The sequence below is a fragment of the Callorhinchus milii genome, unplaced genomic scaffold, assembly GCF_018977255.1.
Source record: "Callorhinchus milii isolate IMCB2004 unplaced genomic scaffold, IMCB_Cmil_1.0 Scaffold33, whole genome shotgun sequence".
Lineage (NCBI taxonomy): Eukaryota > Metazoa > Chordata > Chondrichthyes > Chimaeriformes > Callorhinchidae > Callorhinchus > Callorhinchus milii.
This window is the reverse complement of record NW_024704774.1, coordinates 801,092-818,785: the sequence shown is the minus strand read 5'-3', so window position 1 is coordinate 818,785 and position 17,694 is coordinate 801,092. Positions and strand designations below refer to the sequence as shown.

General features: G+C 43.2%; 1 protein-coding gene across 2 annotated transcripts in view; it reads right to left on the bottom strand.

Annotated features, from left to right (window-relative positions):
* Window positions 1-16,530, bottom strand: part of LOC103182209 (prolyl endopeptidase) — a 52,812-nt gene extending 36,282 nt beyond the window's left edge. Inside the window, exons 1-5 of one of the 2 annotated variants that reach the window (XM_042345213.1) lie at window positions 16,378-16,530; window positions 5,752-5,826; window positions 5,273-5,406; window positions 3,145-3,275; window positions 63-272 (exon numbers count right to left, since the gene is read on the bottom strand). In XM_042345213.1, the coding sequence (XP_042201147.1) occupies window positions 63-272; window positions 3,145-3,275; window positions 5,273-5,406; window positions 5,752-5,826; window positions 16,378-16,425 (598 nt within the window). In that variant the 5' untranslated portion in view covers window positions 16,426-16,530. The remainder of the gene's footprint in view (window positions 1-62; window positions 273-3,144; window positions 3,276-5,272; window positions 5,407-5,751; window positions 5,827-16,377) is intronic. The other variant, XM_007899124.2, reaches the window with a different exon arrangement.
* Between the last annotated feature and the right edge of the window lie 1,164 nt (window positions 16,531-17,694).

Here is a 17,694-nt window from a genome sequence, read left to right as displayed (position 1 = left end):
CACAGGGTTTCCTAGTTTTGTTGCATTTATTTAATGTTGGCTTCCAAAGGTCTCAAGCTTACCATCATTCTTTCCATCCTGCTTTTGGTAACAGTTGTAAAAAATTCCCTTTCCATCATGAGTCCAAGCCATGCAACTAAACTTCACCCTTTCCAGGGTATCTGAAAGTTCCACAGCACCATCAACCTTTAAGAATTTGATGGTTACCCAATCTGAGCCACTTGAACTCAATCCATATGCAAAATATTCACCATCTTCAGAGAAAGCATAGCCTGAAACAAAGAAAGGGTTACTTTATTAGAAACCATCTGCACGTGTTGCAGCTACGCTTGCAACCAAAGGATCCAATATGGAAAGTAGAGTATTATTATCCTTTATATTAAATTATTATACTTTATTATACTTTGTTATATTATTATTATACTTTACATAACGATAGGAGATACCCCCCCACCCCATATGCCCATGACACTCCCCCAATCAAGATCTTTCCAATGAGGTATAAATCATGTCTCTACATCAATTGGTTATTACGTTATTGGCAGACAGACACAGACAGACATTTTGTCTTTATCAGTATAGAAAATTGAAAATAATTTTTGGTACCGCTGGTGCCACATACATACTACACAGGAATTGATATCAATTATGGCATTCTTCAACAAAACGCCTCTCCTTTACAACTCAATCCACAACTTTAAACACCTTCTATACACTTCTGCTGGTGATTCAGTGGTGGACATGTTGACTCCCCTCCTATCTTACAGTGTCATTAGACCTTATACATGAAAAAAGGGAGAATTCTTCCTATAAGAATAATTGCTCAAAAAAGTACTACTTTTATTCAAAAATCATACCTCGCAAATATGGTCTCACCCAAAAGGAAATAAGACGCATTTTCTATACTAATAAAGATGAAATGTCTATGTGTGTGTCTGCCAATAACGTAATATCCGATTGATGTAGAGACATGGTTTATACCTCATCGGAAAGGTCTTGTAAGGGAGTGTTATGGGCATATTTGTTTTGGGGATCTCCTATCATTTGAAATTTACATATTTTTAAAAAAATGCTTTATTTAAACCCCAAAATATGAGGTATGCATAGTATTCTGCAACAAAGTAGCGACAGAGGAAATCACACACCCTTCTCAAGATACATCTATATATATTAATATATTCTGCAACAAAGTAACGACAGAGAAAATCACACAACCTTCTAGAGAGGTACATCTATGTCTGTCTGTGTGGCTGTCTGCCGATAATGTAATAACCGATTGACGTAGAGACATGATTTATACCTCATCGGAACAGTCTTATGCAAATTATAATAATCTGATATAAAGTATAATAAATCTGAAATCTACATTCCATATAGGATCCTTTGGTTTCAAGCATAGCTGCAACTGGTACAGCTAATATATACTAAAATGAAAAATTATACAATTAGACCACATCTGAAGTACCACAATCAACTTTTCACCCCATACATCATAAGACCACAGAACACGGACATGGACAGAACACATGTGTGAAGTCAGTGGGAGTGAAGAGAGCCACAAAGAGAAAGGGCTCTCTTAGGGAAACATGCAAAAGTCAGTATGATAGTGAGAGATATAAAGGACCCAAGGCGGGAGGGAGGGAGGGTGAGTGACATACAAGGAAGCTATTTTGTTTTCAGTACTCAAATCAATAATATGGATGTGAAGTTCAACAGAGTACGGATTATTTTCTAGTATGTGCATCAAGTTGGCATCATGAAAACGAATGCTGGCCAGTGTACACAAAAATCTGACTTCAATTCAGCTATGAATAAAGAAAATTAAATCTGGTTGAGGTTGTAAATCAAAGTGCTCCAGATGAAGACAGATAACAAGCAGAGCAGACTGCAGCAATGTATAACTGAGTACTTTTTCCATTTATGACAATCAATGCATGATGTACCATACTAAAAACTAAATTATACCAAAAACAAGTAATCTATTATACTTCTGTAAAGGAAAACTTCTCTTTGCACCACAAAAGGAAGAAAAAAGCTTGCACCCGACTGGAAAATAAAAAAATATAGGAAATGGCTAGAAAAGCATTTTATAACTTCATAGTTACAAGATTGTCAGTTGACAATTTTAGGATTTTTTTTATATAGAAGTTAAAATTCAATGTAATGGATTCATTGATCAATAACCAAAACTAGAGAAGTTGTTATCATAGTAAAGAAACTGATGAAAATTAATGCTTTGTCATGTGCAAATGTTTTAAGTCATCACCCCATCTCCAACCTGCCCTTCCTCTCCAACCCTAAGGAACTAGAATATGTCATTGCCTCCATGTAAAAGTTCCTCCAATTTGGCTTCCGCCTGCTCACAATGCAGACAATCCTAATCAAAAATCAAAAAGCATCCTGCGTTTGCAACCAGGGCTCCTTTTTGTCCCTGTTTTCATTCCTACTTGTCCTAGCAACTTCACTTTTTCTCTTCCACCAGTTTCTCCTCCTGCCTCTGCTTAGTTACATACCGTGTTTCTCAGGGCTCTAGGCTGGGTCCTATCTTTTTCCATATGCTCCCCATGCAACCCTAATCCACAGGCATTCCCTCTGCTCCTCTACCCCTGATCTGCTTCTTGACTGCTCCACCCCACCACCAACAGGCACAGTCAGGCACCTCTCTCTCTCTGCTTTTAAAACCCATTTTTGACTGTGCTTTCTGCCTAGTAACTCTCTTTGCCCCCACCCCCCTTCCCACTCTGTCACTGCAAAGCACTTTGAGACATTCTCCCTACGTGAAAGGCACGATACAAGCGCAAATTGTTGTACATTTTCCATGTCAAGTTGGCATAAGAGGTTGCATCTGTGCTAATGGCATTAAATTGAATCGATAGGCAAATTGTGAGCATTATGAAAGCTTTCAGGTTGACATTCATAAATGAAAGAAATGGTTGACAAATACAATAAAAATTCCATGTGTATAGCACTTTTCACATCAGGAAAATGGCCCAGAAGTAGCAGTTTGACAGAAATAAAGAAAACCCTTTGTTTATTTAAAAAAAAGGAAAATGGTATGATTAAAATTTTCAAAAAAAATTTAATTTCTACTTCATTTTATAAAAATGGATTTTGGATCTTTACAAACGGTTTTTAAACACTAACCTCTTAAAGCTACAGTACCATCATCTGAGAATTTGTTGGGATCAAGGAAAATTTGAGGTTCATCATCCAGCGAACACTGGACATACATTACACTTTGGTTTTGCAACCCTGTGTTGAAGAAGTGAAAATATCTGTGTACACAAAATTAAGATGTTACAACATTTTAACCTAGATATCAAAAACTAACAAACAAGCAAGGAATATCACAAGAATTTCTTTAAAAAAAGGGAGAAATACTAGGAATAAAGAATTATTTGAAATTTGCAATATGGGTTCCGTTCTGCGGTTCCGAGATTTTCTTGAACTGAATTAAACATAAGGGAATGCTTACAATATTATGAAAAGATGTTCAAAATAATGCTCAACGTAGCTCTGTCTCTCTGAGTGCTGTTTAAAAAAAACAGAATTTGGGATTTTTTTAAAACACTTGTCTTGCAACAACAAATTCCATTTGTCTTGCACCTTTCACATCAGGAGTTCATCCCAAGGCCTTGGACAGCCAGGGATTTGAGATCAGGAGGGGTTGAGGGTAGGTATCGGAGGGTGACTGAAGGCCCTGCCGAAGAGGAGGGTCTGCAACAATTTCATGTCTGTTCGGAGCCACCATTTTCAGGTAATTTTCAGGTTAATACATTTCAGAGCTCAACCAAAATCACTACACCCCTTACTCACTGCTTATAATGAACTGGATGCAAAAGTGAATCATCCCAATTAAACATTCAATATTGGAAACAGCAGATCCAAAACATGCATAAATTCAGTGGGGGGTTTTGGATCAAACGTTGGGGCTTAAAAATGAAAATGGTCACTGTTGGCCCTTATTCTAGAACAATACTTTGAGATAAATTTAAGTATTATAAACCAAGCTGAATTTTTGAGGATACTATCATTACTAAAATTTGATTTTCAAAATTGTAATAAAAGTAAATATGTAAAAAACAGAAAAACATTTGAGGGGATAGGTTTCTAGGTTATAAAACATAACAAAATATTTTAAACCACTAGGCTGGATTCAGTATGCTACCCATTGGTCTTCAACCAACCCCATCAACTGCTCAACAATAAAGAGTTTATGGGTATAAAGAATAAATTCTGCCACTCCTTGAGATAGATTACTGCCCTTAAAAAAGTGAGAAATGCTGTTTAACAGTATATCTTTTCAAAACATCCTGCAGCTTAGTTCCATCTCTTTTCAACAAACTTCTGTGATGCAATGAATATTAGTATTTTTGGTAGATGCTTGTAGCTTATTCCTAATGCTGTAAGCAGTAGAATAAAGCGCTCAAGATGAATCCTTCAACATTTTATCCCCATTTGATCTTTTATTTATATTTGCAATTTTTCTTTGCTTCAGAATATTTTGCCCATTTCTACTTAATCACCTAAAACATTTGGACACATATTTTGCAAAGTTTTGTTTTCGCCTTCCAAATCTGTAATAATTCCAATTATTGGCTGTAGATTTTCCACCAACATCTAAACATATCATCTGATAGAGATAAACAATATAAATATAACAATATCAATATGAACATTGATTACATAAAAATAACTGGCTTTGAGCTCTATAACACCTTGATTAGTGTATCTATTTATGGCGACCATCTATTTCAGTGCAGCATCAGCACATATGATGGCAGTCAGTTTATATGTTGAGATGGCTGGCAACATGCCACAAGCAGGATTTGGAATCAATGCCATCAAATCCTTTAGATAGAAGGATTCAAGGAAAGAGATGCCCTTTTGGCAAAAGCTTACTGTCCACAATCTACTTGATTCACTCGACTTTCATCTGTTTGTCAGAAACCAATCTTACCTCAAGTGTGCGAGTTTAAATGCCACATGAAAGTTGGCTAGGAAGCAAAATAACTTGTCACAATGGTAGTATTTCACTCTTCTGAATTATTAATGTTCTCACCCTGTTGGATCACTCTCTGCTTAAAGAAATACCTATTCTGATTTACATTTGACCTGCTCTCCTAATAACTTGAAGTTCCAACGCTGCCCGAGTAGCGAAGGAAATTGTTACTTCTAGTTAACTGCACAAACCAGCTGATGAGAAATGGTCTATAGTTGAAACCCCGCAAAGACTGTTAGTGCAATCTGATTGATACTAATCCGATTCTACCTCTTTCCTCTTCGAAAATGGCAGCTGTACTTTGGATAATCATAGAGTTCCGTCATTCTTTTCTTGAATTTTTCCCTCAATGCGCATTTTTCCAGGAATGGCATTGTCAACTTATTCTGAGCTTCCACATAAGCCTGAAACAGTGCAAATTCAAAACAGTAAAATTAAAAATGGTAGTTTAATTCAGCCAATTAGGTCAGCGTTAAAGGTGTCACTTCATCTTAAATCTCATATACTTATATTATTTATGTATAACTGTGCATTTAGTTTAGTCCCTCAAATAAAATGTGATGCAGTAATTACTTTATTTAAGATCTTACAAAAATAGTATGGAGGCCATTTCTGGTCCATCTGCTATTTTAAATATGTCAATTTTGCAAGGCACAAAGATACAACATGCAATCTCATGGTCTTAATCTTTGCTTTAACACGGTTGAAATACTTACATACTCATTAAAGATGAAAGGCTATACACTTACCTTTGTTTCCTCACTATCTGGGTCTTCCAGCCAGCTATAAGGGTCAGGAATTTTATGTCCATGGTAATCATTAATCTGTTCAAAAGAACCCAAAAGATTAAAAGCATGGCCACACTTGACTCAAACTGGAGTGTAATATGAATTTATTTAAAAAAGTTATTCTATTCATTCTCTTTCCTAATAAGTTCTGAAATTTCTTTATAAGTTTGTGATAATAGTGATTACATTTCCGATATTGTATACCTTTACGTTTTAGATAATTTACATAATGAAAAAAGCAAAACTTACAATTCTATTAAGAATTGTTCAATAGACTTCAGTGCATGGAATGTTATGATAATCAACCGGGTCAAATTAAAATCCCTGGTTTACGTGAGCTTAAACGTAAAAACAGGAGTAGGCCATTCAGCTTCTCAAGCCTGTTCCGGCATTCTGTAAGATCATGGCTGATCTGTACCTCAAGTCCAATTACCCGCCCTTGCCCCTTATCTGTTAATACCCTGACCTAACAAATAGCTATCCAAGAATAACTACAATATATCATCTGTGTAGCAGCCAAGGCTTCCGCATTCCTTAGGATTGTCTGTGTGCATGAGAACTATGCTTAAAATGTGCTCTGCACAAATACAATTTGGTATTTTCCCCTCGCTGAATATCAGCATCCATATCTAACTTGGGTGGTATTTTATGTATAAAACTAGCATAAACATCTCTGACCCAAATAGTGCTACTCTTTTACATATCTGTCCATACTTCATAAGACTGCATTTGGTTAACAGTAATTGAAATATGCACAAAATAATATGTTTAAAGCCATATGGAAAAGCAAAAATATGTTGGTAGCATATGGAGCAGAAACTGGGAGCTCTGATACAAATATATATGTTAACTACTACTGTACATTACAAATGTTTGCGTTTTCACTGCAGTCACACTTGGTAGCCACTGAGTCAAAGTGGTGCAGTGACACCGTGTGTCACAGAGGACGCAGTCAAGCGGTGGGAACAAAATAAATAACAAAGACATAGCTAAAACGCGTCAGTAACAACAAAATTACATTTTTAAAGCACCTTTCACGTGGGGAGGATGTCCCAGTGATTATAAATTATAAATTTATATTATCATAATAAAGATGCCTAAGCAAAAATCAAACCTTTCAAGGATAAGTAAAAATGCTAGACAAAAGACAGGAGGCCCATTAAATTAAACTGAAGAACAAAGAATAGCGTGGCTGCACTTCAATGCTGAAAAGACTGCAACAGCGCAGCAAAATGAGTTGCCCACACAAAGAACAGCATCGCCAAAATGAATCCTTCCACAGAAGTCCTCCCAGACGAGTCTAGATAAAGGTGAAATGTTTGTTCGTGAGTCTGTCTGTCTGTCTGTCAATCTATATTTCATATTCGATCCTTTGGTTTCAAGGGTAGTTGCAATGGGTACAGCTAGTCTGTCTGTCTATCTGTCATATATATATATGTATAGTACACACTAACCATGTCTGTTGGTCTGTACTTAAAGAAGGATCTCAATAACTGATTGACGTAGAGACACAATTTATACCTTATCGGAAAAGCCTTTCATCTGGGAGTGACAAGGGCATATTTATTTTCGGGTATTTCCTATCATTCATGAGTTATGACATAAAATGCATTTTAGTTTTGCGTTTTTCACTGCAGGTACATCTGGTGGCCACCGAGTCAAAGTAGTGCTGTGGCATTGTGCATCACAGAGGCCTTACGTATGTACGCACCCACTGCAGTTACATCTGGTGGCCACGCCAGCTGACCGTGGCGCTGTGGCATCCTGCGTTACAGAGCACGGATGCAGCCAAGCAGTGATGGGAACAAAATAAAGAACACAGACGAAGCCAAGGTGCGGCAACAAAAAAATTAAATTTTTAGAGCGCTTTTCATGTCAGGAGGACGTCCCAGTGATTTTCAAATTATACATTTATATTTATCATCATAAAGATGCCTATGCGGAAACCAAATCTTTCAAGGAAGGATAAGTAGGTGTGTCTGTCTGTGTGTCAATCTACATTCCATATTGAATCCTTTGCTGCAATGGGTACAGCTAGTATAATATATGATAGGAGATCCCTCAAAAATATGTCCTTGGTTTTCTCCATCACTAATTTGTTGCAGAATATATTAGTACAGATGTATTTCTCTAGAATAGTGTGTGATTTCCTGTTGCTACCTTGTTGCATGCACACCTCATATTTTGGGGCTTAATTAAAGCATTATTTTAATATAGCTCATCAACGATAGGAGATCCCGAAAAACAATATGCCCATGTCACTTGCAAGACCTTTCCGATGAGGTTTAAGTTGTGTCTCTACGTCAAATGGTTATTGAGATCTTGGCTGATACACACACACACACACACAGACATTGTCCTTTTATTAGTATAGATAATACAGTGAAGTACATGACTGACCTCCAGTGGTAACAGACAATTACAGCAACTCTGCCTAAATGTCAGATGTTGCCAAAATATCAACTATTCAATGCACATTTTATCAATAATGGTTACTTCAAGTTTGCTCAAGTATTAGCTTGGGGAGCAAATAAAGAGAACAAATACTTCTGTGACAACTGCAAAGCGATCTGCAAGTGAATCATAATTTACTCCCAGGCTTCTATAATGAGCCCCAACAATTGCCTGACAATGTCAGTCTGTTTATAGGGAAAAACTTGCATAAATCGTATCATTTGAGACTATAACATTTAATACAGCTAACATGAAGTACGAGTTATAGGCAGAGTCATATCGGCCAACTTAATACAATTCATACTATTTAAGTCTGTCTTTTGTGTCATAATGATGGGTTTCCCGCCGCGCTTGTTTCAATCATAACACTAAGTGTGCATGCAGTACTTTCATCCACGTAGCCAGTAAATGTGCATGCAGTACTTCATCAATGCTGCGCATGCTGCCAGTAATTGCGCATGCGGTGACGGGTCAAGACCTCATTTCCTGCACTCGTTTCAAATGCAGCATTGCACATGCAATCATTCAATGAAACCTGTAAGTGCAGTAGCGGCGATACAAGTGTAGGAAATTATATAGTAATGCTTGAAGTTGATATAGAGCCTTAAAGCGCTTCAGAATATACTGTTAAGTGAATTGACTATTTTGTGGCAGCCAACTGTGCACTGCAAATGGCATAGAATTTAGGATTATTTGGGACCAAAAGTTGATACGACTTAGCCATTTATCCAACTTGTAAAATATGATTAATGTAAAGAAACCTAAATGTTTTTTGTGAGGAAGATGAATGCCACTCAGGTGCAGGTACAACTCAGGTGATTATACTATTTATAATGGGACAACTCATGTGAGCTCTCCCTTCATGTGACAAAGAACTGACCCCTGCTAACTTACATAAGAACCAAAATACTGTACACACTGATGTCAACATTTCCATTTACATTTGAGTTGGTGATCACCTGGGCCAATAGAAAAGTGAGAAATATTTGCCAAAAATTGTGGGGAGATTTGCGGAAGGAATTTTGACAGATTTTGCTGAAAATGGCAGGGAGTTGATTGGTGTTTTTTGGCCTCTGATAGCCCAGCACCGCACACAGACCCTGATAGAGCGACAAGTACACACACACAGATCCAGAGTGACACACACACACATACACTCAGGAGACACAGAGAGACACACATACATACACTAACACACACAGACACTCACAGGTACAGATAATCACACACACACACTCAGAGACAGACACACACTCAGAGACACAGAGAAATACACACATACACAGGTGGAGACACACGCATTCCAGACAGACACACACTCAGACACAGAGCGAGAAATACACACACAGACAGAGGGAGAAACACACACAGACACAGAGAGAGACACACACACTCAGAAACACAGAGACACACTCACACACACAGACACATATTCTCAGAGAGATGCACACTCAGAGACACTCACAAACATACATAGGAGAGACACAGAACAACAAAGACAGACAGACACACAGATAGACTGACACAGACACACACAGACACACACAGACAGACCCAGACAGACAGGCAAACCCAGACAGGCAGGCAACAACAACAACAAAATTACATTTATAGAGCGCCTTTCACATCGGGAGGATGTCCCAAATCGCTGAACAGTCAGGTGTTGGGGCCCGAGAATGGGGGAGGGTTGGGGTAGGGGTGAGGGAAGGCAGAGAGGTGGGAGGGCGACCAAAAGCAAGATCCAAGAGAAGGGTCTTGAGACTGGCCTTGAAGGAGGCATGGGACGAAGCGAGGCCAAGGGACCGTGGGATGGAGTTCCAGAGTGTGGGGACAGAGAGGCTGAAAGCCCACCACCGACGGTAGGGCGGGTCGGGCAGGAGACATGGAGTAGACCGGAACCTGCCGAAGGGAGGGAGCGAGCAGGTTGGTAGGGAGTCAGCAGGTCAGAGGAGTAGGAGGGGGCAAGGCCATGGATGGCCTCGAAAGTGAAGATGAGGATCTTGAACTCAATCCTCTGGGGGATGGTGAGCCAGTGGAGTCTGGTGAGGATGGGAGTGATGGGGTCATGGAGCCTGATGTGCGAGAGTACACGAGCTGCAGAGTTTTGGATGTTCAGCAGCTTGTGAAGGAAAGAGTTGGGAAGACCGATGAGGAGGGAGTTTCCGTAATCGAGCCTTGATGTGACGAATATGTGGGTGAGGGTTTGGGCAGCCTGAGGGGTGAGGCAGTGGCAGAATCTGGCAATGTTACGGAGGTGGTGGTAGGCAGTGCCGGTCATGGTGCGGATGTGGGGGAGAAAGGACAGTTCAGGGTCAAACACGATACCCAGGTTCCTGACCGGCTTAGTGAGGTTGAGTGTGCAGCCGTGGATGCTGATGCTGCCAGCGCCCGAAGTGCGGAGGCGCTGGCGCGAGCCAATCAGGAGGGCCTCGGTCTTGCTGACGCTGAGTTGGAGAAAGTTTAGGACTTGATGTCGGACAGGCAGTCGGTCAGGACACGAGTAGTCCTGGAGTTGAGGGTGGAGGCAGAGAGATAGAGTTGGGCGTCATCCGCACACATGCGGAAATTTACCCCATGTCTGCGGATGTCACCAAGGGGGAGCGTGTAGAGGGTGAAGAGGAGGGGACCGTGAACAGAGCCCTGAGGAACACGCACGAGACGGTGCGGGGGCTGGAGGAGAAGCCGTTTGCTGCGACAAAGTGGAGGCAGTGTGAAAGGTAGGACCTGAACCAGTCAAGAACAGAACCTTGAAGGTTGAGGTGAAAGGAGAGGCGGTGGAGGAGGATTGAGTGATCCACGGTGTCAAAGGCAGTGGAGAGGTCGAGGAGGACGAGAAGACAGAGGGAGCCCTGGTCGCACATGGTCAGAATGTCATTTGTGACCTTGACCAGAACAGTTTCCGTGCTGCGGAAAACTGGCAGACCCAGACCAGGCAGACCCAGACAGAAGGAGGGAGGGAGGGAGGACACGGGCCCAGGCCGACACGGGCCCAGGCCGACACGGGCCCAGGCCGACACGGGCCCAGGCCGACACGGGCCCAGGCCGACACGGGCCCAGGCCGACACGGGCCCAGGCCGACACGGGCCCAGGCCGACACGGGCCCAGGCCGACACGGGCCCAGGCCGACACGGGCCCAGGCCGACACGGGCCCAGGCCGACACGGGCCCAGGCCGACACGGGCCCAGGCCGACACGGGCCCAGGCCGACACGGGCCCAGGCCGACACGGGCCCAGGCCGACAGTCAGATGTTAAGACACAATAGTGGGATCTCCGAGTGAAGCCTGTTTGCCGCTTACACTGCAACACGCATGCGCGTCTGGAGCCCTACCACCACCCAGTGACTTCAGGTAAGCAGCCTGTAGGCCACAAATTACATTGATAGCGGGTTTGTGGCGGAGGAGGATGTTTGTGGCTAATTCCGCGGAAAAGGTGCTGCTGCACTTTCTATTGGCCCAGGTGACTACAAATAATATTTACACTATCTTAACTCAGCTCTGGAGCATAAAAGAGAATTTCTAATTAGTTTGTTTGCTTTAGAAAAGTGAACTATGACAACAGATATTTAGAATTTGTCCCTGGTGGTGCTGGAAGAATATAAAGATTTGGAAAAGTTGTACTGGGGGTAACAATTAGCAAGGTGCAGATTTTCCCAAAACTATGTTCATTTGTCCACAAATATATTCTGAATATTATTCATTTTAATAGCTTCCCATTTATTTTAATTGATTCTTCTTGAATCTATGCTTTATAGTGAACAATTTGCCTGATGAGCTTTGCCTATTTTTTTTAACAATAATATAAAACGTTTTGTATATTTAGAGGATACCTTTCAACTCAACTTATTTTTGCTGATGTTAGTAACTAGAGTAATCTGCTCTAATTTCATTCAACTGCTATTTCACTGGACTTAAGATTTATTTTCTCTCAAGTATTATCCAATTCCCTTAAAGGCTATTATGGTTCAGCTTTAACCATCATTTGTGATAAGCCATTCCACATTCTAACCACCATCACTGTAAAAACCTCCCACTTCTGGAGAATATCTCATGATGAAGTTCTCCCTTTTCCAAGTAGAGAAAACAACTTTCTACAACATTTATGTTGCACTCTAATTTGTTTACTTTAGAAAAGCCAAGAATGTTCCATTCAATACACACTTACACTTTTTGTTCTTTGTTCCAGTGCTAATTAATTTAAGTTATCCATATTGACAGTACCAGCCACAAGCTTTTTTTAGAATGAAATACAATGCTAAAAGATAAAGCCTTCTGAAACTGGTTGCATGATCCTATACTATTTGCTTTTGTTGTTGATACATCTCCAAATTGATTTGTAAACATATCAAGCAAGCAATAAATGGTAGCGTACATTCTTTAGGATACCAATCTCAGTAAAGGATGCGTTTTTTTCTGTTCAATAAACTACATTGCTCTCATAATTTTCCCTCATTTGTTTCTACTCACCAAAAAAAAATCTTTAAATGTCAACTCTCAACCTTCTCCGTTCTAGTGAAACAGCCCCAATTTCCTCAGTCTGGGTGATAACTCAAACCTCCCTCATCCTTGGTATTATCTCTAAAAGAATACCACGTAATTGAACTGAAGCAACTTTTCACGTTGTACAGTACAATATATACTGAGCCAGAGCTCACAACCTATTAATCGATGAGGACAAGCAGATCTTTAGGTTGCTCGGGAAGATTTGACGAAGAACGACATGACCACTAAGTGGAAATAAATAATCCCAAACTGAAAGTCTAAATACGTGGCTAATAAGACGTTTGGAAGCAATTTCCAAGACAGACTAATCTAACAGAGATGTTCGGCTGATGCTATAAACCATAAATGTCATTTCTTGAGTTATTTGTAATTGGAATTTGAAACCTGAGATTAGATTACAGCCTTTTACTCACTGCTGGAATGTACTATTTGTACAGTACGTCCTGTTCATGGAATTTTATGTCCAGTTCATTTTCAGGTTTTGAAAGTTACACTTCTTGTTTTATTTCTGAATCCAGTCATCTTACAATCCTTTCTGATATCATTACTACAGATCAATGGAAAACGATTTCCATTTTCCATCAACCTGGAGTAAATTACAGGTATTCCACAAACAATGTTCATTTCACCAACAAATTATAAAGGATACTTAATCAATGGGTATAAAGGATGCACAATGAAGATCATTAGATTATTAAAATTAGATTTTCAATCTACGACTGTTTGTGGGACATTGCTGTGCGCAATTGGCTGCCGCGTTCGCGCCACAAATATACAGTCAATTCACTTTGCAGTATGTTCTGTGAAGCGCTTTGGGACGTCCTCCCGACGTGAAAAGCGCTATATCAAATGCAAGGATTATTATTATTATTATTAAGATGTACATTCAGCCAACTGGTACTATCTTAATATTTGTACTCATCACTTTGATATATTGGAACCTGAGTTTCTTTGCCTACAAAATAAAAGGAGTCCTGTAGCTCAGTGGTTAGAGCACTCGCCTTGCAAGCGAGACACCTGGGTTCAATTCCAGGCAGAGCGAAACCTTGGGCAAGTTTCCTTACTCCACACACCTAATAATAATTCCTCCAAAAAACAATAATAAATTGTTAATTTCAATCCACGACTGTTTGTGGGACACTGCTGTACGCAATTGGCTGCCGCGTTTCGCCCAAATAATAATAATAATAATAATCCTTGCATTTGATATAGCGCTTTTCACGTCGGGAGGACGTCCCAAAGCGCTTCACAGAACACACTGTAAAGTGAATTGACTGTATATTTGTGGGCGAACGCGGCAGCCAATTGCGCACAGCAATGTCCCACAAACAGTCGTAGATTAAAAATGACCAATTTATTATTGTTTTTGGTTTTGGAGGGATTATTATTAGGCTCTGTGTGGAGTAAGGAAACTTGCCCAAGGTTTCGCCCTGACCTGCCTGGAATTGAACTCAGGTCTCTCGCTTGCAAAGCGAGTGCTCTAACCACTGAGCTACAGGACTCCACAAATGTACGGTCAATTCACTTTACAGTCTATTCTGTGAAGCGCTTTGGGACGTCTAGAAGACATGAAAAACTCTATATCAAATGCAAGGATTATTATTATTATATGGAGACTCTGCTTTTAACTTTGGACTCTTCGACCTGTTCCATCCTCTCTTTATTCAAGTTGTTTTGTAGCCTGTTATTTTGTGTGTTAATATTTGGGATGGCAAATAATTGTTTTTCAAAATAAATAATTCTTGCATTTGGTATAGCGCCTTTCACATCAGGAAAACATTCCAAAGCACTTCACACAATATCCTAAAAGTGGAGTTACTGTATTTGTGTGTGAACGCAGCAGCCAAATTTGTACACAGCAATATCCCACAAACAGCCATATGATTTCAAGCTCCACTCGGAGGCGAGTGTCACTGCCGATCCCGGCTGACACACACGTATAACAGAGTGCTAAAGGCATACAGCCAAGTTCCTGGGCCAGTAGTGTGAGGAGACGGAAACATTCAAGTCAAAATAAAGGAAATTTGTGAAATGGACAGTATTAAATGATTATATGTACATACAAATATATTATATCCATCTCCTTCATATTGCACGCAATTCAGAATCTCACTTTGTAACATAGGGACTCACTATTCAAAGCAAATACCTGAATATCAAGTCATTAACTATAAATAACTAAATAGACTGAATGCAGGTGGGTTCTGGTGCTTTAGCAGCAGGCAGTCAGTCACAGCCACATAGCGGACACGTACTCTCACACAGGCGGTCTGTCCATCAGCTCTTCATTGACCCAGTGTTGCCCACTGGAAGCTCGCAGAGACTTCCTGGTATCTACCGTCCACCTAACGCGGTCTCAAACCCGCACTCGTCAGATGTCAAACTATCAACAAATGACTCTCCTCCTTGGCAGCGGCAGGAGGTAAGTGGGGTCTCCTTGGAGCTGAACTGACTCAAAGGGGACGTGTTTATGATGATGTTGGCAATGGAAAGCCGGAGTTGAGCTCCAAGGAGACCCCACTCTCTCTCCCCCACCCCCCAGACCCCACCTCTCTCCCCCCACCCCCCAGACCCCACCTCTCTCCCCCCACCCCCCACCTCTCTCCCCCCACCCCCCAGACCCCACTCTCTCTCTCCCCCCACCCCCCAGACCCCACCTCTCTCCCCCCACCCCCCAGACCCACCTCTCTCCCCCCACCCCCCAGACACCACCTCTCTCCCCCACCCCCCAGACCCCACCTCTCTCCCCCCACCCCCAGACCCCACCTCTCTCTCCCCCCACCCCCCAGACCCCACCTCTCTCCCCCCACCCCGCAGACCCCACCTCTCTCCCCCACCCCCAGACCCCACCTCTCTCCCCCCACCCCCCAGACCCCACTCTCTCTCCCCCACCCCCCAGACCCCACCTCTCTCCCCCCACCCCCCAGACCCCACCTCTCTCCCCCCACCCCCAGACCCCACCTCTCTCCCCCACCCCCAGACCCCACCTCTCTCCCCCCAGACCCCACCTCTCTCCCCCCACCCGCAGACCCCACCTCTCTCCCCCACCCCGCAGACCCCACCTCTCTCCCCCCACCCCCCAGTTGGCCATTTGACATCTGACAAGCACAGGTTCGAGTCCTCACTGGGTAGATGGCAGGTACCAGGACCCACACATATCACCGCCATCCCCACCCACACCCACTACACATACCCCACGTATACATACGTGGACCCCATACAGTAACACACAAACCATCCTCCCGGCTCCACTAATTTAAAAAAAAATGAAATAATGACGTGTAATCCAGACCGAGTGACTGCCTCTCACTCACTCAGTCATTGTGTGCGGGGGATGGCTTGAGATGGGTTGGTTTTTCACATAAAGAAAAACAACAGCCGCCGCCGCCGGTGGGGGCGGGGGGTGGGGGCGGTGGTCAGGAGCCACTGACCCCCCGGGGGCTGAAGCCTCTGCTCCTCGGCCCAGGTTTTGAATATAAAAGCTGCGGCGAGGAGCAGCCAAGAACATGACCGAGCCCCGGGCGGCCTGTTCCTCTCCCTCCCTCCTTCCCTCCCTCCTTTCCACTCTCTCTCTCTCTCTCTTCCCTTCTCCTCTCCCATTCCCCCCCCCTCACTCTCTCAGTCTCTCACTCACCGTCTGCAGTCTGCGGGCCGCCGGATACTCAAACGCCATTGTAGCCATGGCCACCGCTCACTAACGGCGCTGCCTTCCAATCCCGTTATTCAAACTCCCCGAGAGCGACGACGAGCCGCGCGGCACCGAGCAGGAAGCGGAAACACGTGACCGCGGCGGCCCGCGAGCGATCGGGCGGGCGGGTGACGCAGTGGCGCGAGCTCGGCAGGTGCTTGTGCAACGTAGCCCAAACGTGTCACCACCTCTGCTCACCTGCCCCACCTCTGGCGGTGCAGCGCCCTCTCCAGCTCACATACTGCACTGCAGCCAGTGTCAGCCCCGAGAACTGTGCGTCTCAGTCAGGGGGTACACGCATTTTTTTGGGGGGGGGGTTGGGGGGGGGCCTCACTGTGCAGCAGTTGTGGGCCATCCTGTGCTCCTGAACTGCATGTGGCCATCCACCCATGTGATTTTGTGGGGGTGAGAGAGTGTGCAGGCGTGTGGTTAGCACAGCACGTCGCAGGGCCATGAGGTTTGAGTGCGCGTTGGGCAACGCTGGTGCGCAATAAGTGTTGTTGGCTGCACACGTCAACGGTGCTCCGGAGTATTATGGACCCACCTGGCTCAGGAACTGGATGTCTGATTCCAACTCGCGGCGGCCAGTTCAGCTCCAAGCTTACCTCTCCCTCCCAACCCCAAGGCTCCGGGACCCCAGAGTGTGTGGTTGGATACTGCTGGAGTCCAACCAGCTAAAACTGCATGGCTTGCCCGTGATGCACTGCCTGGCGAGCTTTCCTGCTAGTTGTCCAGCTAGGACCACCCTACCCGTTATGCTGGCTTGCAGGGTTAACGTGCAGGGTTTACGAGTGGGAAGAGTCCCTGCGCCCAGTGACTGGTCTGCACTTCCAAATCCTGCCAGGCTGGCTTTGGGCTGTCATCAGCAACGCTCTGGAGTACCTTGGACCCGACTTGCTCATGCTGAGCAGTGTGGCCCACCAGAAAGCTCACAGGGCGTTGCCAAACCTTGGCTCCTGCCAATCTGCGCCTAATGCTTTCTGGAATTAGGTGAGCAGGATGCGACCCTCCAGGGAGAGAGTGCACATTCCATTCCATTAAACATCTCTGTAATGTCAATGTGTAGGTGGGATGCGTAGAATTCTCGGCTTGGTTTGGATACTCTTAAGCATGGTGATAGGTTTCTGCATGCGTCAGACACCCGGCTGACCAAAAAAAACACGAGTCGGTGGGAGGGGTGGAGGCTTGGGGGTGGAAGATATCAGTTTAATTTTAAAATGAATGAGTAATTTTTAATGAAGAGAAGGTAGGAATTAGATTTAA